The 26,161-nt window shown below is 43.5% G+C and overlaps 1 protein-coding gene across 3 annotated transcripts in view; it reads left to right on the top strand.

Moving 5' to 3' along the window:
• Positions 1–26,161, top strand: part of ANTXR2 (ANTXR cell adhesion molecule 2) — a 164,533-nt gene that overhangs the window by 26,446 nt on the left and 111,926 nt on the right. For all 3 annotated transcript variants that reach the window (XM_060779346.2, XM_060779345.2, XM_060779348.2), the window contains one exon: positions 3,519–3,599. In XM_060779346.2, the coding sequence (XP_060635329.2) occupies positions 3,519–3,599 (81 nt within the window). The remainder of the gene's footprint in view (positions 1–3,518; positions 3,600–26,161) is intronic.

Here is a 26,161-nt window from a genome sequence, read left to right as displayed (position 1 = left end):
CTTGCATGTACAACTTTAGGCTGCATGTAAAACTCATGCAACTTCAAAGCTTACCTATCTGAAAATAATAATAAAAAATGTATTGTCGAAGGCTTTCATGGCCAGAATCGCTGGGTTGTTGTAGGTTTTTCGGGCTATATGGCCATGGTCTAGAGGCATTCTCTCCTGACGTTTCGCCTGCATCTATGGCAAGCATCCTCAGAGGTAGTGAGTTGTCTGAGTTGAGGTCTCTAATGGCTTGTCTTTCCTTCCTTGTAATGCTACTGGAGGGAAATTATGACTTTTTCAGGATCCTTGCTGCTTCCCCTCTTACTTCTTCCGCTTCTTCCTCGGGGAGGTGATAAATTGCTGATTCGATGTTGGCAATGATGTTTTCTACTGGGATCCTCACTACCACTGAGGATGCTTGCCATAGATGCAAGTGAAACGTCAGGAGAGAATGCCTCTAGACCATGGCCATATAGCCCAAAAAAACCTACAACAACCCAATAATAAAAAAACCTTTTCTAAAAATATCAACTTTTAAAACTTTAGATATAATTATTTTTAGGATAGCATAGAATAGCAATTGGTGTCAATTTTTCCCTTCATGGGACTTAAAGTCGTATGATGGCACACTGGAAGCAACATTTTGTCACTTCTGGTTTCCACTTCTACCAAATACTTGACTCCAAAAAGCCTATAAAAACAATGTTGGGGTGTTTTTGCATGTGCGCTTGTTTTAGGATTTAGAACACCATTGAATCTGCATGTGGTTTTATATGGGAAATCAGACCAAAATCACTCTGAATCAAAAGTTGGGGGGAGCTGTGGTGGGCAGCCAGACAGCTTTGAGATGAGGCTCAGAGCCTATATGTGGGCCATAGGTTGCACTTTCCCCAGCCCTATTCCAAGATAACCTGTTTCCTGCTATGGTAGGTTTATACTGTATGAGACTCCAGCTGCAGGCCCATTCTGTCATCTCAAAACTTGTCCAAAAGGGAGAACTGATGAGCATGTATGAATAGTCAAAGCCAATTAAGAGACAAAGCTCCAAGTGCTTAAGGATGGCCACTTGTTTTGTTTGTTTTTAAAAGAGCCTAATATGTGTAGCTTTGTGTCCTAATTTGCTTTGGCAATTCAGAACGTGCCCCCCTTTGCTGCATCTTTGGTTTTTTTCTTGAGCAATTGTTGGGCATGATGAAGGGAAACTGTTTTGTATAAAGAAAATCTGAGACTGCAGTTATATGAGGAAGAGAGGCTTATTTCTTCACTCACCAACTGTGGCCAGAATGAAAACCATCCCACACTCCTGTCTCAAGCTAAGAATTTTAGATAAAAAGTTCTCATTGTAGTACAGTGATTTCTGTCAAATTTTGTTTGTGGAGGAGTAAGAACATAAGCTTCCCCTCCCCTTTCTCTTCTTTCCTGGTAGGAATCAGCTTCTCTCATGCTGGTAATTAATTAAGGAAAAAATGATGCCATTACTATTGCATTCAGTCCAGTGTGCATTTTATTGATTCTCATACACTCCAAGCTTGCGTAAACTGAGTCAGATGATTGGGCAACCAAACCAAATATTGTTACTTTTGAGCCACAGCAGTTTACAAGAGCTTTAAGCAAAGCTGTCTCTCTCTCTGTCTCTGGCCTTAGGGGCACGGTTCTGTCATGGCTCCGATCCTTCCTGGAGGGTCGATCCCAGATGGTGAAGCTGGGAGATGCCTGCTCGGACCCCTGACCTTTGACCTGTGGGGTCCCACAAGGTTCCATTCTGTCTCCCATGCTCTTTAACATCTACATGAAACCACTGGGTGAGGTCATCTGGAGTTTTGGAGTTGGGTGCCATCTCTACGCAGATGACACACAACTCTACTACTCGTTTCCACCTAACTCCAAGGAAGCCCCTTGGGTGCTGGACGAGTGTCTGACCACTGTGGCTGTCTGGATGAGGAGGAACAAGCTGAAGATTAATCCTGACAAGACAGAGGCCCTCCTGGTCGATCGTAAACCGGATCGGGGTATAGGGTGGCAACCTGTGCTGGATGGGGTTACAGTCCCCCTGAAATCACAGGTCCACAGTCTGGGTGTCCTCCTGGACTCATCACTTACGCTTGAAGCTCAGGCGTCGGCAGTGGCCAGGAGGGCCGTTGCACAACTAAGACTTGTGCGCCAACTGCGACCGTACCTCGTGAAGGCAGATCTGGCCAGGGTGGTCCATGCCTTATTCACTTCCAGATTGGATTACTGTAATGCACTCTATGTGGGGATGCCCTTGAAAATGGAAAACGGAAATTTCAGTTGGTCAAATGGGCGGCAGCAAGGTTGTTAACTGGTGCTCCTTACAGGGAGAGGTCAACCCTCCTGTTTATGAGCTCCACTGGCTGCCATTCATTTTCCAGTCCCAATTCAAGGTGCAGATGCTTACCTATAAAGCCCTAAATGGTTTGGGACCCGCCTACCTGCGTATCTCTGTTTACGAACCCACACAATCTCTTCGATCATCTGGAGAGGCCCTGCTCACGATCCCACCTGTATCGCAAGCTCAATTGGTGGGGACGAGGGACAGGGCCTTCTCGGTGTTGGCCCCTTGACTCTGGAACTCTCTCCCTAAGGATATCAGGCATGCCCCAACGCTGGCAGTTTTTAGGAGGAGCTTGAAAACCTGGTTGTTCCAGTGTGCCTTCCCAGAATAAGGAAACTCCAAGCAATATGTCCCCAAATACACTTTACTAGAGATCCAGGATGTCTGCATGCCCCATCCCCCTCCAAATACCTATCCTTTTCACCTGGTCATTCCCAGCCTATTTTTAAAAAATTAATTATTACATTTGCCCCTGCTATAGGTTTTAATGCGTCGTGGTGTTTTGTTAATGTGTATTGCTTTGTTTTTATTGTTTTGTTTTTGAGTTCATTTATTGTTGTATTGTTGTTGTTATTGTTGTGTACTGATGTATTTGAGCTCGGCCTCTTGTAAGCTGCACCGATTCCTTTGGGAGATGGTAGCGGGGTATAAATAAAGGATTTATTATTATTATTATTATTATTATTATTATTATTATATAGTTGGGACACAAGTGGGACATGAATAAGGGAAAATTATTTGGCGAGGATCCAGAAAATGGAAAGAATGATACATTCCATTACGGCTTCTCTTTTTTCCCCTTCACTGTTTTACTTTGGTGTTGTTTGGGCTGCAAAGACATACTGTTTCTGAGCCGTATTCTGAGCAGCCTGGTGTACTGTGAGAACAGTGACAATGATAGCAGAAAGCCAGGCTCCATCTGCTTGTCTGGTTCCATGCTGTACATTGCTTTGCTCTGAAATCCAATCAGAACTCAGAAAAAGTTCATTTTTTGGACTACCACTCCCTGAATTTCCCAGTACGCGTGTTAGCCGGGTTGAGAGTTCTTGTAATTTTTTTAAAAAACTTTCTCAAGTTCTGGTTCCTGCAGTATATGCACTCCTTATTTCTGTGTAAATGCATAGACAAGTTGATTAGCCTGTATTGCTTTGCCAGATGTGTTTGTTTATTTCCCTAGCTTGAAAGTATAGCTGATTCGAGAGAGCAAGTTTTCCCAGTCACGGAAGGATTCCAAGCTCTTCGAGGGATAATTAATTCTGTGAGTATTTGGGAAAGCACATCTTGCTTAACTTTGAAGTTATGAAGTTCATTTGTTTGTTACTTTATTGCTATTTCTGTGGCTTCTCTTTTATGCTGATGACAAGCTGCTAGAGCTTTCTCTAGCCAGAAAGCGTCATTCCCAAAATATGCTCTTGTGTATTAGGTAGGTTAAAATGGTTTACGCAGGTATTCTAGCCTTTACAGATTCACTCTGTAAAGCAGTGTTTCTCAACCTTCCTAATGCTGTGACCCCTTAATACAGTTCCTCATGTTGTGGTGACCCCCAACCATACAATTATTTTTATTGCTACTTCATAACTGTAATTTTGCTACTGTTATGAATTCTATCTGATGTACAGGATGTATTTTCATTCACTGGACCAAATTTGGCACAAATACCCAATATGCCTAGATTTGAATACTGGTGGGGTTGGGTGAGGGTTATTGATTTTGTCATTTGGGAGTTGTAGTTGCTTGGATTTATAGTTCACCTAAAATCAAAGAGCATTCTGAACTCCACCAATGATGTAATTGAACCAAATTTGGCACACAGAACTCCCATGACCAAGAGAAAATACTGGAAGGGTTTGGTGGGCATGGACTTTGAGTTTTGGAGTTGTAGTTCACCTACATCCAGAGAGCACCATGGATCTGGACCAAACTTGGCATGGATACTCAATATGCCCAAATGTGAACACTGGTAGAGTTTGGTGAAAATAGGTCTTGACATTTGGGAGTTGTAGTTGCTGGAATTTATAGTTCACCTACAATCAAAGAGCATTCTGAACCCCTCCAATGATAGAATTGGGCCAAACTTCCCACACAGAACCCCCATGCTTTGAAGGGACTCGTCGAGCATGCCTACTCTCTCCTCCTTGCTTGGACTCTCAGAAACAGCCCTCTTCTTGGCTGAGAGGCTGGCCAATCACAACAGGAGGAGGACTTTTGGTGGGAGTATCTTTCCAAAAAGGAAGAGAAAGACAGGTGGAAAGATCTTCTGCCAAAGGGGTTCCTAAGACCATTAGAAAGATGCGTTTTCTGATGGTCTTTGGCGGTCCCTCTGAAACCCCCCTTGTGACCCCCCCCCCCCAGGGATCCCAACCCCCAGACTGAGAAACACTGATGGGCTACTTCTGAGGATGATAATGATAACAGCAACGACAATAACAACACAGGATGTGTGAAAAATAATCCTCTTTTTTTAGTGCACCTGGCCAACTAGGTAGTGCTAGTGTCCAATTTTCTGCCCCACCACTACCAAATGTACCAGAATATTCCATTTCCCCAGTTTCCTTTCAAAATGGTGACTGGAAATGGCTCTTAGCACTTTGAAAGAGAAACAGAAGGAAAAGCATTTGGGGTGAAGTGGTGGCCTTGAGGAGCCTTTGTGAGACCGAGGAAAGAAGATTTTTTAGTATAGATTTGGGAGAGATTTGGAGGCAATTCTAATCCAAAATTAACAGTGGAAATATTTCCAGTTTTTAAAGGTGAGGGATTCAACTGGCTATCGGAAACTCATGGGAAGAGCTTGTGGGCTCATCTAGTCCATTACTTCCTGCCAAGAAGCAGGAAAATCACATTCAAAGCACCCCTGACAGATGACCATCCAGCCTCTCCAAAGAAGGAGCCATGACCACAAGCTCAGAGGCTGCATATGACTTACAGGCTTCACTGACTCCATCCTTGTTCTGTGGGCTATACTAGGACTGAAAGCAGATGAGATGAATAAATGTTAAACATAAACAGAAGTTGTGCCTGGCTTTGATTTTGGAAATTTGAGCTTCTAGCAGGCAGAGATATGTCCTACAGCTTTTTTGTATGAAAAACTGATTGCTCCTAGAGGCTTCTAGGAGCTTGGAAAACAGCACTATTTGCTAGGTTTTCTTTTTCTAGCAGGGTAAGATCAAAGTTGAGGTTGGCCTGGGCCCACAAAAAAGCCACAGGGCCACATGGTGCATACAGTTACATTTTGTGCAGAATAATTGTAGGGGTAGCAAATCCTTCTGAGATCCATTTTAAAACTCTCTGATAGAGTCCTTTCTGTTTTTTCAAGTTGGGAGTGAGAAAGAAGGGGTTGTCTCATGCCATGCTGTTGAGATTTGCTGCAGGGAGAAGCAGTGCAAGGAACTGATTGTGTACTTTTTGCCATGCTCTCAGCTTGCATCGACTCATGTCACTCTCCAGAAAAAGGTCTTAGTTTTCAGTTGCAAAATCTGCAATGATTGTGTGGTATTCCTTCCTGGAATTGTTCCAGTGGGCTGGTAGCATGGACAAAATGAATGTGCATTTGATCAAATGGAAGATGAAACTTGTGGGAAAGGGGGCAAAGGAGAAGGAAAACAATAAGAATTTGATAACGCTGTGATGTGTCAACTTAAATATCAAGAGAGGTGGCATGTCTATAGGAAGGGAGACGCATAACATGGTATTTCTTATGGACAGTACCTGTTGTCTGTGTTTAATTCCTAAAGCATGTTTTTAAGGTTAAGCATTGATATAAAATCTTTGGTGTAGAGATGGTAAGTGAGCAAATGTTTTAAGGCTCTTCATGTTGAAATTATGGATATTCCTTTGCTTGAAGAAGAGTTGCAATGTGAACATTGAAGATCTGGATGTTGGTCGTTTGTGTATCAAGACATATAAGCTATCCTATGCCTAGAAAGGGGAAAGTGGAAGGCAAAAGGAAGAGGGGCCGACCAAGGGCAAGATGGATGAATGGCATCCTTGAAGTGACTGGACTGACCTTGAAGGAGCTGGGGGTGGTGACGGCCGACAGGGAGCTCTGGCGTGGGCTGGTCCATGAGGTCACGAAGAGTCGGAGATGACTGAATGAATGAACAACATGCCTAGAAAAACTGAATTCTGTAATGAACACACATTCATTCAAAGGGAGCAAGTCATGAATGCATGTAATTGTTATTTCATGAATGGAGAAGTGTGAGTCCCCAGATGTTGCTGAGCTACAGACCTTAGGATTCCTCATTAACTGGGTATCCTTTCTAGACCTGATGGGGTCTGGATTCCAGTAATAATATCTACGCCACACACTCCCCAACTTTGCTGAACTTTGTATAAGGTACTTGGCTTCTGTTAGTCAGAGGGGATTTCTGTTCTGTACTGTTTGGTTTGATATGTCTGAATGTTTACATCTGGTCATTCAGCTGGCACATAAAACACAGATCCAAATATGAATCTGTATTTTCTCCTGGATCTGGTGCAGTATATTTACTGAACCATGAATGTGGAGGGGTCTCAATTTGAATGTTTCCTCTGCTGAAAATGCAGTGTTACCTTAGGCAAATCCTTTCCTCTCCTTCTCCCTCTCCCTGCATAACAGCCTCATTATTTTCACTTTCAGCATGAGATACCATTGTAGGGACTTAGCTTGTGTATGTGCCTTCCAGTTGGCTGTCACTTTATGGCAATGAATTTCATAGGTTTTCCTTGGCAAGGGATATTCAGGATGGTTTTGCTGGATCCTTTTTCTGAAATATAACCTAGAACATCTTGTATTCATTTATGGTCTCCTATCCAAGTATTAAACAATGCTGACCCAACATATCTTCCAAGATCAGATGGGTTCTGGTACCTTTAGTGCATTTAGGTCCTGGGTCTCAGCTTCCAAAGCTGTCATTGTTGTCGGGATTATAGCCAAATAATATCTGTTAAGGTGATATATTGGTTGTCGAAGGCTTTCATGGCCAGAATCACTGGGTTGTTGTAGGTTTTTTCGGGCTATATGGCCCTGTTCTAGAGGCATTCTCTCCTGATGTTTCACCTGCATCTATGGCAAGCATCCTCAGAGGTAATGAGCTCACTACCTCTGAGGGTGCTTGCCATAGATGCAGGCAAAACATCAGGAGAGAATGCCTCTAGAACAGGGCCATATAGCCCGAAAAAACCTACAACAATCCAGATATATTGGTTGGTGAAAAATATACATGAAACATGATATTTGATGGTGGTTATTGAATGTTACCTCTTTTTTAAAATATTGGACCTTTTAAAAGTAGGAACATGAATATGTGACATTCCTATGTATTGAGATGATAGCTTAACTTACTTTGACTGGTCTCTCACACAACATCTGGTACTCACTAAATGTCTGATGTTCATTGGAAAAAGTGATAGTCATTGCTGGAACCCAGAGCAAGCTTGTGTTTATAGCAGGAGTGAAAACTATGAAACCCTGCAGATGATGTTGAACTGCAACACCCAAGAAATGGTGAGAAATTCTGGGGGTCCCAGTTTCACAACAATTCAAGTACCAAACAGCTCCTACTTGTGCTTTGGAGGTTCTCACTGTTGTTACCGGAACAACCCTTTTCTTGGGTGAGTTTTGATCAACACTTGCCAGAGCAACCTGTCCAAGGTCTTGACAGCTACACATAGTTTGGCACGATTCCACTCACACTAGATGTGTTGATAGACATTGTGTAGCTTGATATGAGTCCACTCATATCTGATGACCAGTAAAGCATCAGTGATCTTAACATTGTTTGGGAGTCTTGCTCCAAGATAACAGATAACAGGGCTGTCATCTAAGCCCTAATTTACCCCTTCTTGGCTTTTCATGCAGGGGTATTCAGAGTGAATGATATCACATTGCATGTCTGGAAGCCGAAATGATTGGGCTGATTCCCTGATGAAAATTGGGGAATCAACAGCTTAAATGTGGCATGTATATGTAAGATTTTATGAAGATTGGCTCATGTGGATAGGGTGTCCTGATGTGGCGGTGGGCCTCCATTCTGGTTCAGCCTATAGTACGTTCCATACCACTCCAGTAAGTCCTCTTTCAAGATATAACATGTTCTTACATAAGATATAACTTTGCAAGAGAAGTGGTATGCTGAGCTATCTGTCAGTAGCACTGTTTTTTTCTGTTTGTTAGAAACTTGGAATAGTGTTGTCTTGCTCTTCTGCTGAAACGTCTCACTAACTTTTTAGAAATGAGGGAACATATCCTTGGCATCCATTTATGTCTTCTGATATATTTGACTTACTGAATGAATTTTAATGTATTTCACTGGCTTGGGATGGTGCAAAATGTACTTACAAAGCTGCCAATATACATTTTAGGCTGAAATGAGATGTATAATTGCAGTTAACATGACTTCTTGTATGCTTTCAATGCTATAGTGAACCTATTATGGTTTTTTTCTTGGCAAAATTATCTTCCTCTAAGGCTGAGAGAGTGTGGTTTGCATAAGGTCACCCAGGTGTGTGGTTAAAATATTGTATAGTTATATTGTTAAAACACAATTTCCCAAATTATAATATTTAATCACCACTGAGTTAAAAGGCACATTAATAATGCTTCAGTTTCAAAAAGCTTCAGCTGAAAAGTCCACCTCATCAGCCTATGGCAGCTAAATAACCCAATGGGATTTTGGCCTGCATAAATAGGAGTCCAGTGTCTAGATCCAGAGAAGTCATGCTACTGCTCTATTCTGCCTTGGACAGATTACACCTGAAATCATACTGTGTCCAATTCTGGGCATTCAAGTTTAAAAGAGATGTTGACAAGCTGGAATGTGTCCAGAGATGGGCAACTAAAATGATCAAGGGTCTGGAGAACAAGAGGAATGGCTCAAAGAGCTGGGCATGTTTAGCCTAAAGAAGAGAAGGCTGAGAAGAGACATGATAGCCATGTATAAATATGTGAGGGGGAGTCATAGGAAAGTTGGAGCAAGTTTGTTTTCTGCTGCCCTGGAGACTAGGATGTGGAACAATGGCTTCAGACTACAAGAAAGGAGATTCCACCTGAACATTAGAAAGAACTTCCTAACTGTGAGAGCTGTTCAGCAGTGGAACTCTCTGCCCCGGAGTGTGGTCAAGGCTCCTTCTTTGGAGAGGCTGGATGGTCATCTGTCAGGGGTGCTTTGAATGTGATTTTCTTGCTTCTTGGCAGGGAGTTGGACTAGATGGCCCACAAGGTCTCTTCCAACTCTATGATGCTATGGTTCTACCAATTACCAAAGGCTTGCATCAATTAAAAGATAAGAGCAGTCAAGGTTTGGCTGCTGAAATAGAATAATATTATACAGAATAGAAGAACAGTATATATATGAAATTGATGTATAATCCTCTGCTGCGATAACTCTGCCAATGAACTTTTGCAAGCTTTTCTGGTGTTGTTAACATTTTCCAACTTTACAAAGAATTTAAATGAACACTGACTTGTCAAAATAAATAATCTGAGTGGAAAGCCGAGTGGTGGAAGAACAAATGCTGAAGGCGACTTACGTTATCCGATCAGTAATGGTTTACTGATCTAGTGTGGCTGATAATTATTTGGAAGTATGGCTTCATGAGTATGTGGAATAAAGGCTTTGGCAATGTGAACATTCAGGGCTCACAAGTGGATACATTTCCTTCTTTGCCCCCTGCATAACAGTATTTCAGTGCAGATATTAATTCCTTGCAAAAAGGCTATTAACACTGAATTGCCAAGCACTGTTCTGATAAACTGGCCTTTTTGAGCAGAAGTAGACAGCTTTCTGAGGCTTGAAGAGAAGTGTGCTTAGTGTGCCATGAGCTCACCCTACTTCATGAGGTTGTTGTGAGGATAAAGCAGTGAAGAAATTTTTTTAAAAAACCCTCTTTAACGTTCATGAATGGAGTCTTGTAGTAGCAGATCCAGCAGTTTATTTATTCAGACAGTGACAGGTAGACCCTGGGGGTCCCATGCTGAACAAGTAATTAAACCAACTGAGCAACAAAAGACTGTGAGTGTATCTATACTGTAGAATTAATGCAGCTTGACATCACTTTAACAGACATGGCTCAATGTTATGGAATAGTATTGAACCACAGAATTGTAGTTTTACAAGGTCTTTTATAAAGTCTACAATGGTAGCCCCATGTAGAGGACATTGCAGTAGTCTATTCAAGAGGTTGCCAGTACATGGATTGCTATGGCCAGGGTTTTTCTTTCCAGGAAAAACTATAGCTGGTACCCCAGACAAAGGTGGTATTATGAACATGCTGAGCCACAGAGTACACCTGGGCTTCCAATGACAGAAATTGATCTAAGATTGTTCCCAAACTATGTCCCTGCTCCTCCTTCTACTCCTAAGCAAAGACTGTTGACCAGGAGCTATTGATCTCCACTCCAGTTCCATTTCTAAACAAGAAGCATAGGAAGTGTGCATCTTTTTTTTCCAGAGGCCTTTAGCTGTAAATGAAACTGGATTCTCTCTTTTGGATTGTGCTGTGGATGCAAGTGCTTAAACACTTGTGAAAGTGGCACCGGGATTATTATGCACCTCTCTTATCTGTTTTGTACACATTCGGCTCTAGGATGGCATTCCCAGAAGAATGGCACCCACATGGCTGAGGACATTTGTGATGTGTGGCCTTGCCTTATGAGTCCCATTTTTGGAAGAAAGTTGGAATGTAAATAAAATGAAATCAGTCAATCAAATAAATACAAATATAAACTATATATTTGGCATTGATAGCAGTAATCACACATATTTATGTTTATCTTAGAGAATAGAAGACTGAGCAGTGATCTTTAAATATCTGAATGGATGCCATGTAGAAGCTTCTTTTCTGCTGTTTCAGAGACTAGAACATGAATTCAAATTAGAAGCAGAGAGACTCCTACTAAATATTAAAACTATTTCTTTACTGTTAGAATGATTTAATAATGGAATGGACTACTTTGGAGGGTGATAGGCCCTCCATTTTTGAGACCTTTAAATAGAAGTTGGACGGGCATCTTTCAGAAGTGCTTGAGTTGTGTCTTCTTGCATGGTTGGGACTTGAACTTAGCACTTTATGGCTCTTAGAGTTTATTACAGTATGTCTCGTGGTTATTTATTTATCGTTTCAGGAGCGAACCAAACAGTTGTATTGTATGTATTGTCGAAGGCTTTCATGACTGGAATCACTGGGTTGTTGTAGGTTTTTTCGGGCTATATGGCCATGGTCTAGAGGCATTCTCTCCTGAAGTTTCGCCTGCATCTATGGCAAGCATCCTCACTACCTCTGAGGATGCTTGCCATAGATGCAGGCAAAATGTCAGGAGAGAAAGCCTCTAGACCATGGCCATATAGCCCAAAAAAACCTACAACAACCCAGTTGTATTGTATTTAAAAACAAACAAAAACAACAGCCAAAAACACAACAAACACAAAACCCCACAAAGTTTGCAAACTTGGCATTCTATTAAATATGGGAGATGACTAAAGAAACAGAATACATTGTAGTTTTGTTTGTGTTTGTGATTTGAAGTTCAGGTCTTTGTTCTGTACAGTGGATAGAGAGACCAGCGGAAGTTTGGGTAGATGCCATAGTGTCACCTGGGCTACCTCAGGAGTTATAGAGGTGAACAGCTACCAGGAGGCCTCTTCCATATGACTTTTTATGCTGTTCTGAAAGTCCTGCCCTTTTACCCCTATTCTTTTCCTTGTCACCTGCTCTGAGTGCATTTAAGCAGAAAATACAGATTTTGGCAAGAGGGCAGGAGAAAGACACACCAGTCACCATGTATGCAAACTTGTCCTTGCTTGGATTGTTATTATTTTTGTGAGAAATGAAATTCTATATGTAGGTAACATCTGATTACCAATTATAGACCTTCTCCTTAATTATAATGTTTGCTGCAGGAGGAAAAAATATGGTTAGAGTTTGGGTTCTGGGACAGCCAGCAGCAAGCCATTAAATGCTTAAGTTATAAGCAGAAGAATGAAGGGAAAAGGAGGCATTAAGTGAGCACAGAGGAGAATTATTCCGATTATGTCACTCTGGTCTTTAATCCGCATGGATAGCCTAACACTCGAGCTGCACTTGCTGTGAGATTTAGAACAAACATGTTAGAGGTTTCTGTTCATGCAGCTGAGATGAGGGAGGAACAGAGAGTTGCGGAGGGGGTGGGGGATAGGGCAGGAATTGCCGAGTTGATCTGTTAAAGTGACTCAATGGCCTGGAAATTGAATATTTCTCCATTCCTACCCTTCAGCATTGTACAGGGCTTAATTTGACATCCTCTGACATATTACAACTCATATAATCTTCTGGTGCACAGAGGGAGAAGCGGGAAGGAGCAACTTAACTGATCAGGTTCCAGGTTCTGTCTCTCTCTGCCTTGCTTGCCCTGTGTGCGTGTTCACGTTTTGCTTTGTGATGGAGATTTGACTTGTCAGATACCCCAAATTACTATCAGTTGCATTACATAACTGGTATAGTAAGCACTCTTAACAAAACCTCTCTCTGATGCAGAGCTTGGAGAAGCTAACTTGTTGGACAGCAACTCTTACAATTCCCCAAGAGCTTAATGGTGGGATTGTAGGAGCAATTGTTAAAAATAATAACTTTCTTAAGCCTTGCTCTTGAGCTGAAATCCTTAAGCCTCTGCTTTTTATTCCAGCCCCATTTGTTGCCACTTTACTGTGACCTCTTCTAGGGTTAGTGTTCTATTCCTATCCTTTTCTTGGCCAAAGTCCTACAGACCTTATTGATTGGAATTATAGAATCATACAATTGTAAAGTTGGAAGAGTCCTTGTGGGTCATCCAGTCCAAAGCGCTTCCCAAGAAGCAGGAAAATTGCATTCAAAGCACCTCCGACAGATGGCCATCTAGCCTCTATTTAAAAGCCTCCAAAGAAGGAGCCTCCACCACATTCAGGGGCAGAGAATTCCACTGCTGAACAGCTCTCACAGTTAGGAAGTTCTTCCTAATGTTCAGGTGGAATCTACTTTCCTACAGTTTGAAGCCATTGTGCTGCATCCTAGTCTCCAGGGCAGCAGAAAACAAGCCTGCTCTCTCCTCCCTATGAGTTCCCCTCACATCTTGATCAATGGCCCTCATTATGTCTCCTCTCAGCTTTCTCTTCTTTAGGCTAAACATGCCCTGTTCTTTAAGCTGTTCCTCATAGGGCTTGTTCTCCAGACCCTTGATCATTTGAGTCGCCCTTCTCTGGACACATTCCAGCTTGTCAACATCTCCCTTCAATTGCAGTGCCCAAAACTGGACACAGTGATTCCAGGTGTGGTCTGACCAAGGCAGAATAGAGGGGTAGCATGACTTCCCTGGATATAAGCACTGGACTCCTATTTATGCAGGCCAAAATCCCATTGGGTTATTTAGCTGCCGTAGGCTAATGAGATGGACTTTTCAGCTGAAGCTGAAACAATGACATTGTTGACTCATGTTTAACGTGTTGTCCATGAGGACTCCAAGATCTTTTTCGCATATAATGCTGTCAAGCCAGTCGTACCCCATTCTGTATCTTTGCATTTCATGTTTTCTGCCTAAGTGGAGTATCTTGCATTTGTCCCTGATGAACTTCATTTTGTTAGTTTTGGCCCATCTCTCTAATCGGTTAAGATTGCTTTGAACTCTGTTTCTGAACCATGTAGAGCTTACTGTCATGGGATTCATCATCACCTAATTCCACTGTCTGTCTATGCATAGTCCTCCACCTCTCTCAATGGGATCCAGTCCTGTAAAAGTAGACATAATCAGGACTGATCTTTGTCTGTATCATCATCTTTAAGATACTCTTGTTGGAAAATTGCTGCCCTAATGTGGTGCTGCCCAAACTGTGACTACATTACTTCTGTTTCATTACTCAGCAATCAGCTGAATTACAACCATTTTAGTGCTTCACAATGTTGTCTCAAGCCAAGTAGGACATGGTTATTAAATGGGCAGGTGGAAAATAAGTCACTTCAGTTTCGTGCTAATTATAGATCCTTTGTTATCCTACACATTATAGATCCTTGTTTCCCTACACAGAAATATTAGTTTGTCAAGGTGTTGCAGCACACAAAGCTTTGCTTTGAACATTTTTGCAAAACTATTTCCTGTTGCCAGTTCATTTCTTTTCCCTTCTATCTCCAAAACAGTATTATTGTGTGTGTTCAAGTTATTTTTGACTTATGGCATCCTTCCTCTTTTTGGGGGAAAGGGAGCTGGGTTTCTAGATCTTTATAAAATTGGAGACAAGAACAAATGAAGTTGATTTGGCTATGGCATGCAATTTTGATTTCACAAATGTATAATAATAATAACAACAATAATAATACTAGTATTTATTTACCACATTTATATCCTTCCCCTCTCAACCCTGAAGGAAACTTAGGGCAGCCTTACAAAGGCAACAATTCAATGCCAGTTCAATGCCATATATTAATCACATGATTGAAATAATATTCCAAGGCCAGTCGAAGTCATTATATTACTTTGTAGTCTCATATTGCACTATTCCCATAACTGGCTGAAAGCCTGATCCTAGAGCTATGTTTTCAGTTTTTTCCTGAAGGTCAGGAGGGATGGAGCAGATCTAACTTCATAGGGGAGGGAGTTCTATAGACGAGGGGCTACCAACGAGAAGGCCCTGTTTCTTGTCCTCAGTAGTCGCACTTGCAAGGGGGGTAAGACTGAGAGCAGGGCCTCCCTGAATGATTTTAACCTCCAAGATGTCTCATAGAGGAAGATACGTAGAGGGAGATAATAATAATAATAATAATAATATCAATAATTTATTTATACCCCACCACCATCTCCCCGAAGAAACTCAGGGCGGCCATACATAAAATAAAAAACAATTACATTGATATCAGAGCGATAAAAACATGAGCAGACATCTATAAAATATCACATAATAAAATTAAAATTCATAAAACTCAGTCATAACTGCAGAGCTTGAAAAGAAGGAACTAACCTAATCTCCTTTGGGAGGGCACCACTGAGAAGGCCCTCTCTCTCGTTCCCACCAACCATAGTTGAGATGGTGGTGGGACCAAGAGAAGGGCCTCCCTGGCAGATCTCAGAGCTGCGCCAGTTCATAGAAGGAGATGCGGTCGCAAAGATAGCATATGGCTAAATTATGTCCATAATGTTTTCTTCTTCTGATAGACAGAGGTCATTTTGGTACAGTAGAAGCATAAGAGATGTTGAATCTTTCTCGTGTATTCTGTCGAGTGGCAAGGACACAAATGGAGCTAAACAGCTGTGGTTCAGTCCTGGGTATTTAGTTCACGAATGCTGTGTGGCAGTTTTTGATTTAATATATTGGGATACTATAGATATGATCAGTAAGAAGGGCCTGTGTGCAGGAGGTCAAACATATAGGCCACTTTAGTTACACAGGCATGCAACAACTTGGCTTTTATCTGACAGTTGTTTCAGTTCTTTTTTTCATGTCAGGAGCAACTTGAGAAACTTCAGGTTGTGTCTAGTGTGAGAAAATTGGCCTTCTGCAAGGACATTGCCCAGGGGATGCTTGGATGTTTCCCTTATGTGCTTGTATGGGAAGCTTGCATGGGATTTGAACTGCCAACCTTTTGGTCAGCAGTTTAGCCAGCACAAGCATTTAACCCATTGTACCACTGCTGTCTCCATTTCAGTTCTGAGATGGGCAAACTGTAACCCTATTGATTTATTTATTTTATTTCTAGTATTTCTATCCCGTCACTTCTCTACCCCAAAGGAGGACTCAGGACAGCTTACATATAGTAGCAATGCAATTCTGCTACCTAACAATTACTGTAATAAAATCACAATTAAATACAACAGTAGTCATTAAAACAGTAACACATAGAACCATAAAACAATATCGCTAGAGATGTTGTTTGGCTGCCACTCTCATCGTATGGGTCAAGTAGGAATTACTGAATTTGGAAATGTTTGTTTCTTAGAACTAGAACTTGTAGAAAGCTCCAATGGAAATTGTAGTCTAAAAAGAGAACATTTCCAGACTGTCAGAGTTGTCAGAATTGCATGTGGCCTGAAGCTGGATTGAACCTGGGTTAAACCCCAGCAGGATTGAAATGCTAGAGGCAGGAATGTGGTGAATTTAGAAGTTTTTCTTTCCAAAATTTCTGGCTTGTTCAACAAAAATGCTAACTCCCACCCAATAGGCAAAAACAATGGCCTGCCTTAGAGAAGAGAAACCCAGCCAGCTGGCAACCCTGATTGTGTGATGCTTCTGTTGTTCTTGCGTAGGCCTGGTGTGACTCTTGACTTGCTTCCCCTGTTAAATGAATAATTGGGCGGGATTTTTTCTTCCTCTTTCCCCCTCTGTTGTTCCTCTTCATTAGTGTGCTATATTGACGTAACCCCAGGAAGTAGCTGTATTGGCCTCCTCTGAGAATACAGATGTTTCAGAGAAATAAAGGAAGATTCCACGGAATATGCAAATCTTGGCTGCTTCTTTCACCCTTCTGTCTTTTCAGCATCTCCATTTATTCTGTGTATCACTGACACCATCCTGGAATCTTTGTTTTGAAATTAACACAGACCAGAGCTAGGGAAAGTTGCTTATTTGGACTTCAGATCCCAGACACCCCCACCCCCTAACTAGCTGGCCAGACTTCTGGGATTTGTAGTTCAAGAAGTACCTTGTCTAAACTCTGGCTGCGAAAATAGCTTACACCATTCATCACTTTTCTCATGAAACTCAAGCTATAAGGACAGCATGCAAGCAATGGAGATATACTATGAGATTTGATACTGGGTATATTCCAGAAAAGTGCCTTCCCTGTTGGGATTTGATACAAATAGGGGGAAAAAATATCATGAGGATGTAAACAGGAGACAATTCCAATCTGTGTCTGTTTCTTCTCTCTCTCTTTTTGATATTTTTAAAATAACTATTTGACATATAAATTTTAGACAACATCAAGCATCAATCAGACTGTACAGAACAAGAGTAACAAATATACATGTTTGTATAACTAACAGAAGAGGAAAGATTGACGTAGAATACATTGAAACCTTAATGCTACACCCACACTAAGTGAGATGTTACTCCCAGTTTGTACACTAATTCTGTCTTCTCCTTTTTAAATTAATAATTCTAAATTTGACTTTGAATACAGTATTATTTTTACATATAATCCAATTCTGCATATGGTTCTTGTCTTATTTTGGACCAGCATTTCCCTTGAGAGGCATTTTCCCTTGAACTCTGTCTTGTTTCTTGTTCCATCACACCATGAATCATGTAGTTGTCCCACCCAGCTGTTTACCAACTTAGATATGCTTTTTGCATACCAAATACTTTGGAATGGTGTTGCTGCTGGGAGATCAAGCCATCTTGGAATGGATGGGGAAAGAGGAGTGTAACTGATTGTATGCTTTATCTTTCCATTTTGGCCCCCAGGGTTAGGCAAAGCCAGTTGACACAACACAAACAACACTCCCAGCAGAATGAACACAGCTATTAAAAACATGAAGAGAAAGTAAAATATTTAAATAATAAATTAAGCTAATTACTAGGGATAACTAATGACCTTTGGGAATTCAGTTGCTATGTTTCTTATATCCTTCTAAAGCAGTGGTTCCCAACCTTTTTTTTGACCAGGGACCACTTTGACGAGGAACCATTTTGACCAGGGACCACTTTGACTAGGGACCACTTTGACCAGGAACCACTTTGACCAGGGACCACTTTGACCAGGGACCACTTTGACCAGGAACCACTTTGACCAGGGACCACTTTGACGAGGAACCATTTTGACCAGGGACCACTTTGACTAGGAACCACTTTGACGAGGAACCATTTTGACCAGGGACCACTTTGACCAGGAACCACTTTGACGAGGAACCATTTTGACCAGGGACCACTTTGACTAGGAACCACTTTGACTAGGGACCACTTTGACCAGAGACCATTTTGACCAGGGGTCACCTTGACTAGGGACCACTTTGACCAGGAACCACTTTGACCAGGGACCACTTTGACGAGGAACCATTTTGACCAGGGACCACTTTGACCAGGAACCACTTTGACCAGGGACCACTTTAACGAGGAACCATTTTGACCAGGGACCACTTTGACTAGGAACCACTTTGACTAGGGACCACTTTGACCAGGGACCACTTTGACCAGGGACCACTTTGACCAGGGATCACTTTGACGAGGAACCATTTTGACCAGGGACCACTTTGACTAGGGACCACTTTGACCAGGAACCACTTTGACCAGGGACCACTTTGACCAGGAACACTTTGACCAGGGATCACTTTGACCAGGAACCATTTTGACCAGGGGCTACTTTGATGAGGAACCATTTTGACCAGAGACCGCTTGACTAAGGACAATTTCGACTAGGGACCACCTTGACCAGGGACCACTTTGACCAGGGACCACTTTGACCAGGAACCACTTTGACCAGGGACCACTTTGACCAGGGGCTACTTTGACCAGGGGCTACTTTGATGAGGAACCATTTTGACCAGAGACCTCTTGACTAAGGACCATTTTGACTAGGGACCATTTTGACTAGGGACCACTTTGACCTGGGACCATTCACCAACATTAGTACCAAAAGGGTTTCAAATAAATGTTGGGCAACTTTAGATTTGATTTGGCTATTTGGGAAGCTAATTCATAAAATTGCATTGGCTAGACCACATCAGCTCTAGTTTCTTATACAGAACATATTCCACCCAGTAATCTCCATCTGCTTGCCCAGAGAAAATCATTTTAATAATGTAGAGCTGATGTGGTAGTAGTAATATTTCATGGGTAGTCAACCTCTCCCCTCCTGATATCCCTGTTGCCTCAGCACTATAAGAGGGTTTTGTGAGACCAGTCGCTCTTGTTGCCATGTAGTTTTGAGGCAATGGTGTAGTAATGGTGAGGCCATGGACCATACTTTCATTCTTGTGGACCACTGGTGGTCCATGGATCACAGGTTGGGAACCACTGTTCTATAGCATACTGTATGGCAAGTAACTTCTGGGTACTATGATCAATAAGACAGAATTATGGAGAACATCTAGTTTTTAGCATGTTTCCAGAAAGGTCTTTTTATTTCAGGTTACACTTCCTGAAGCAAATCAGACCTGCTTAGTTTTGCAGAATTACAGCATTTGCTGGGCCATTTGTTCTTGTCACAATGACCTTCTCCAATCATTTGCGATAATGTTAGGCTAAATCTGTAATTTCAAACAAATGATACTATCTGAATCATTCTAATCAGAAATATATTATCTGTGTGCTCAGCCATTATTCGTCATATTATTCAGTTCTCCTGCCAGCAACGTGTATCCCATTAGTACCCGGTGGAATTTTGCATAATGTTTGTATTCATAGTAACCAAGTTGGAAGAAGGGAAAAACACCAAACATCTGCATGAGTATATTATGGGCCCCTTTTCCCTCTGACTCATGAGTTTGCCAGTCTTTAAATCACTGTCCATAGTGATAAACCTATTATTGTAATTGTATGTACATGTGGTTTTGTTTGGCATGACTGACACCATTTTGTGCAGGGCAATTATTGCCACATGTGCAAATGAAGCTACAAGTAAGGAAGAAATAGCTGGGCTTCAGGGATTCTCATATTTCCAGTGCATTTTACAGTTAAGCACCAGATGAACTAACCTGGACAGAGCATATTATTTGATGTGGGTGAAATGTCAGGAGAGAATGCTTCTGGAACATGACCATACAGCCTGGAAAATTCACGGCAGCCCAGTGATTCCGGCCATGAAAGCCTTGGATAACACAAAGATTGTACACTCAGCAAGCTGTTGCTCATGTCATGTATCTCTTGCTTTCAGTAGAATGCCATGGTAATGAGATCTGGGCAATAGATGTGGGATAGAATGAGTCTGGGCAACAGATATGAGTGATTTCAGGTTTTTGAGATATGCTCTTGTTTTCTTTTTCTTTTTTTTTACTGGAGTCTGTCTGTCATCTATCAAATGCAGCCTGTGCAAAATGAGTGGGAGATGAATCCATTTACTTCCCAATCCTCATATATTGGGGCTGATCTGTATTAACAAGTGCAAAATTATATTTTAATTACCACATATCAGTTATTCTAACAGATTCATTGAGTGGGGAAGGGAAACCCGTTGCTGTTTAAAAAACTCCCAAGTCAGAAACCCTTGCTATTCCACTGTACATCATCCTATTTTTTTCATGTCGGGAGCGATGTAAGAAACTGCAAATTGCTTCTGGTGTGAGAGAATTAGACATCTGCAAAGACGTTGCCTAGGGGTCACCCAGAAGTTTTACCAGCCCATGGGAGACTTATTTATTTATTTATTTATTTATTTGCTTTATTTCTATACCGCGTTTCTCAACCTAAATTAGGTGACTCAATGCGGTTTACACAATATTAATTAACATAGCAATAACAGTTAAAACACATCATACACAGAAGCAAACACACAACAATCATACATAATGCCTCGATCACAAATGAAATCCAATCTCATAATCCTTGAGCCGTTCCTATGTTCAGTTTACCGTCATCCTATGTTTAATTGCGCTGATTAGCCAAACGCTTGCTCAAAGAGCCAGGTTTTAAGCTTCTTCCGAAATGCCAGTAGCGAAGGGGTCTGTCTGATGTCAATGGGTAGGGCGTTCCATAGCCGAGGGGCCACCACCGAGAAGGCCCTGTGTCTCGTCCCCGCCAACCGTGCCTGTGACGCAGGCGGAACCGAGAGCAGGGCCTCCCCGGACGATCTTAATGTCCGTGTCGGTTCATAGGTGGAGATACGTTCGGAGAGGTAAGTGGGGCCGGAACCGTTTAGGGCTTTGTAGGCTAGCGCCAGCACCTTGAATTGTGCCCGGTAGCAAATTGGCAGCCAGTGGAGCTGGCTCAACAGAGGAGTGGTGTGCTCCCTGAGAGCAGCTCCTGTTAGCAATCTGGCTGCCGAGCGCTGGACCATCTGAAGCTTCCGGGCAGTCTTCAAGGGCAGCCCCACGTAGAGCGCGTTGCAGTAATCTATACGGGATGTGACCAGAGCGTGGACTACCGTGGCCAAGTCAGACTTCCCGAGGTACGGGTGCAGCTGGCGCACGAGCCGGAGCTGTGCGAATGCTCCCCTGGCCACCGCCGAGACCTGAGGTTCCAGGCTCAGCGGTGAGTCCAGGATCACACCCAAGCTGCGAACCTGCGTCTTCAGGGGGAGTGTAACCCCGTCCAACACAGGCTGTAACCCTATACCCCGCTCGGCCTTTCGACTGACCAGGAGCGCCTCTGTCTTGTCTGGATTCAATTTCAATTTGTTCGCCCTCATCCAGTCCGACACAGCAGCCAAGCACCGGTTCAGGACCTGAACAGCCTCCTTAGTAGCAGGTGGGAAGGAGTGACAGAGTTGGACATCATCTGCGTACAGATAACACTGCACCCCGAAACTCCGGATGATCTCTCCCAACGGCTTCATGTAGATGTTAAACAACATGGGGGACAGTATAGAACCCTGCGGGACCCCACAAGACAATGGTTGTGAGGTCGAGCAGTTGTCCCCCGGCAACACCTTCTGGGTACGATCCTCTAGGAAGGACCTGAGCCACTGCAGAACAGTGCCACCAAGGCCCATTCCCGCGAGGCGGCCCAGAAGGATACCGTGGTCGACGGTATCGAAGGCCGCTGAGAGGTCCAGCAGAACTAACAGGGACACACTCCCCCTGTCTAGCTCCCTGCGCAGATCATCCACTAAGGCGACCAAGGCTGTCTCGGTACCATGTCCCGGCCTAAAGCCAGACTGTGCCGGATCCAGATAATCCGTGTCTACCAAGAATACCTGGAGTTGTGAGGCCACCACACGTTCCAGGACTTTGCCCAAGAAGGGGAGATTGGAAACAGGCCGATAGTTGACGAATTGAGTGGGATCCAGTGATGGTTTTTTCAACAGCGGTTTTATTACAGCTTGTTTTAAGCTGGCTGGAATTTTGCCTTCCCGAAGGGAGGCATTAACCACCACTTCCACCCACTCGGCCAATCCCCCTCTGGCCTCCTTTAGAAGCCAGGATGGGCAGGGGTCTAGGATGCATGTGGTAGCTCTCATTCCTCCAAGTATCTTGTCCACATCCTCGGGTTTCACCAATTGAAATGAATCCATCAAAATCGGACAAGCAGATGCTCGTGTTACATCCTCAGAGACTGCCGTTAACATGGTATCCAGGTCAGAGCGGATCAAAGCGACTTTGTCCGCAAAGAACCGAGCAAATGCTTCACAGCGGGCCGTCGAGTTGTCAGGGTTCCCATCCGGAATGGTGGGGTTCAATAACCCTCTGACAACTCGGAACAGCTCCGCCGGACGGTTCTTTGCGGACGCAATATTGGCTGCAAAGAAGGCTTTCTTTGCCGCCTTTATTGCCACGGCGTATGCCCTGAGTAGGGCAATAAACCGTGTTCGATTTAACTTGCTCGGGTCCGAACGCCACACGCGCTCTAGTCTCCTCTTCCTTCACTTCATCGCTGCCAGCTCCTCGTTGAACCAAGGTGCTGGTTTAGCTCGGCTACTTGAGAGGGGACGTTCCGGAGCAATCGTGTTTATGGCCCTCGTCATCTCCCCGTTCCAGAGAGATACCAGGGCTTCAACAGGATCACCAACCGAGGTGGCAGGAAAATCCCCAAGAGCCGCCAGGAATCCATCCGGATCCATAAGCCTCCTGGGGCGGACCATCTTAATGGGTCCCCCACCTCTGCAGAGGTTGGGAGGTGTGGTGAGTCTAAATCTGACCAGATAGTGGTCGGTCCATGGCAACGGAGAGGTGGATAACTCCTCGACACCGCCACCTTGGTCCCATCCCTGACAGAAAACCAAATCCAATGTGTGTCCCGCACAGTGGGTGGGGCCAGATACTCGTTGGGACAGCCCCATGGTTGCCATGGATGACATGAAGTCCTGAGCCGCTCCTCCTAGGGTAGTCTCGGCATGTACATTGAAGTCCCCCAGCACAAGGAGCCGTTGAGACTCCAATGTCAGGCTCGAGACCACCCCCGCTAGCTCAGGTAGGGAGACCGTAGTGCAGCGAGGTGGGCGGTACACTAACAGAATCCCTATTCTGTCCCGGTCACCCACCCTCAAGTGGACACACTCAAAATTGGTTGACTGTGGGATGGGGCCTCTGGTCAGGGGGATAGAATTTTTGTAGACCACCGCTACTCCGCCTCCCCGCCCTCCAGGTCTCGACTGGTGCTGTACGGAGAATCCTGGCGGACAAAGCTGGGTCAAATTAACTCCTCCAGCTTCATCCAGCCAGGTCTCCATAATGCATGCCAGATCTGCCCGTTCCTCCAGGATTAGATCCTGGATGAAAGATGTTTTGCCATTGACAGATCTGGCGTTCAGCAGCACCATCTTCAACCCAGAGGGACTGCCATCCTGGGTACACCCACTTACCAAGTCAGGAGACCGATTACAAGTGGTTAAATTTTTTCTCCTTCTCTCCCTAGGCCGAATTTGGGTTGTTAAGTTTTTACTATTTCTAGGCCGAATTGGTGGTCTCCCTTTCCCGTATCTCCCCCTCCCCGTTATGAGTTCTATGGGGGCCCCCCGGCCAATGGAACACCCCTCTACTACCATATTGCACTTGGATTTCGTAATTTCAACCCATAATGTGTTCCAGATTATTTGTTTTTGCCACCCAGTCTCGATCTGATTCTTTCTTACCCCAGTTATGCTATTTCCAGGATCCTCCCACCCGTTCCACCCTTTATTGTCTTCCCATTCTACCAATAACACAATAAGCAGACACCAAGGGAAGAATGTTGACATTGGTGAACGGAGTTGATACAGGGTTAATTTAGGTCACTAGAATTCACGTAGCAGCAGGTCTTATAATACTAGGTCTTAAAGTGCTAGTTGTTTAAGTTGAGAGTTGTTAAAGTGCACACAGTAGCGCGTTGTAAGAGACTAAAGTGCTATGGTGGCAACTTAATATCATTAGATTACATAGGGTTAAAGTGCAATTTGTTGGTTAAAGTGCTGACAGTTGTATAATTTAGCAGCGATTGGCCCAAAATAAGGTGCTAACAGTTGGAAGAATTAGCAGCAATGGTACAAATAAAGTGCTGGTAGTTGGAAGACTTAGTCGCGTTGGCCCGATATAAAGTGCAATAGTTGGCAAAATTAGCAGCGTTGGCTCAGGTAACAAATTAACAGCGCAATGATTGTACAAATTGATCATATAGTCCTCAGTCCTCAGTCTTATTGGTAGGTGTTAAATCCAGTTAATCCCCTCACCCCCTCCCCCCCCCCCCCAACTATCAGTCAGGGACGGATAGGATAGGTTTAAGTCTAGTGGGATTCCTACAGTTCCTACTGTTCCAATAGCTGAGGGCCTTGCAATGGGATGAACGGATCACTAAGATGGCCGCAGGAACTGCTGATGAGATGGATAGTTCCGGAAATGGAGGCAGTAACGCGATGGATGGCGTTACAAAATGGCAGTTGATCACAAACCTCGTAACAGCAGCTATGTAACAGGATATATAGATTCCAGCCGACTTATCTCATGTCCTTGCTTGAGAAGCTGGAGCTGACAGACAGGAGCTCAACCTGCTCCCCAGTTTCAAACCACTGATCTTTTGGTCAGCAGTACTGCTGGCACAAGGGTTTAATCCATTGCACTACCAGGGGCTCATCCTATTATCTTCCTATTGCTCTATTTAAGCATTTGGTTGCAGCTTTTTGGATTGCTGCTTCCAGAATCCCCTAGACTGCACAACCCCTAGCTATATAAAAATACTATAAGAGAGCCCCCGGTGTTTGCAATGGGTTAAACCAGTGATTACTAAACTTATTTGGCCTACCCCCTGGAAATCAATTTTTGTAAATCTTCTCTTCTTTCTTTTATGCTTTCACCACCCCCTTATTTATTTATTTCACATATTTATATCAACCCTCCTGTTCAAGGAGCTCCATTGGCTGCCGTTCATTTTCCAGGCTCAATTCAAGGTGCAGGTGTTACCTACAAAGCCCTAAACGGTTTGGGACCCACCTACCTGCGTGACCGCATTTCCATATACGAACCCACAAGGTTTATTATTATTATTATATTCCACCCTTCTACCCACAAGGGGGACTCAGCGCGGCCTCACATGAGCATCAGAGGATTCTAACAGCATAAATACCATAAAAATTACAATTCACAATAAAATCATTTTAAAACATTGTACATCATCAGTAAAAATTTAACAATAAATTAATAGATTAACGTGCCAATAAAACCAAGCCGAGCCAGGAGAATCCATGTTGCAAAATCCAAATTTCCTTTTCCTATTGCCACAGGCCTCTAATCAGTAGTCTTCTAAAGGACAGGAGGGAGGTGGCCAGCCTGATGTCCTTAGGGAGAGAGTTCCACAGATGGGGGGGGGGGGCACTGCTGAGAAGGCCCTGTCTCTCGTTCCCACCAATCGTGTTTGTGAGAGTAGTGGGATCGAGAGCAGGGCCTCTCCTGATGATCTTAAGCTTTGTGAAGGTTCATGGCAGGAGATACGTTCAGACAGGCAATCTGGGCCAGAACCATTCAGGACTTTAAAGGTCAAAACCAGCACTTTGAATTGTGCCTGGAAGCTAATTGGCAGCCAGTGGAGCTGGCACAACAGAGGAATGGTACGCTCCCTGTACGCAGATCCAATTAACAACCTGGCCGTTGACCGCTGGACTAATTGGAGCTTCCGAGAAGTTTTCAAAGGCAGCCCCACATAGAGAGCGTTGCAGTAGTCTATTCGGGGTGTAACCATAGAGTGGACCAGCGCTACAGTTATTCATCACCCCCCAAATGCACCTGTGGCCATTACCGCCCCCTGGATCACTGCAGCGCCCACCTAGGGGCGGTAACACCCACTT

This window comes from Anolis sagrei, chromosome 5 (genome assembly GCF_037176765.1).
Source record: "Anolis sagrei isolate rAnoSag1 chromosome 5, rAnoSag1.mat, whole genome shotgun sequence".
Taxonomy (NCBI): Eukaryota; Metazoa; Chordata; class Lepidosauria; order Squamata; family Dactyloidae; genus Anolis; species Anolis sagrei.
Note: the sequence above shows the minus strand (reverse complement) of the source record. Positions and strands in the feature narration are given on the sequence as shown.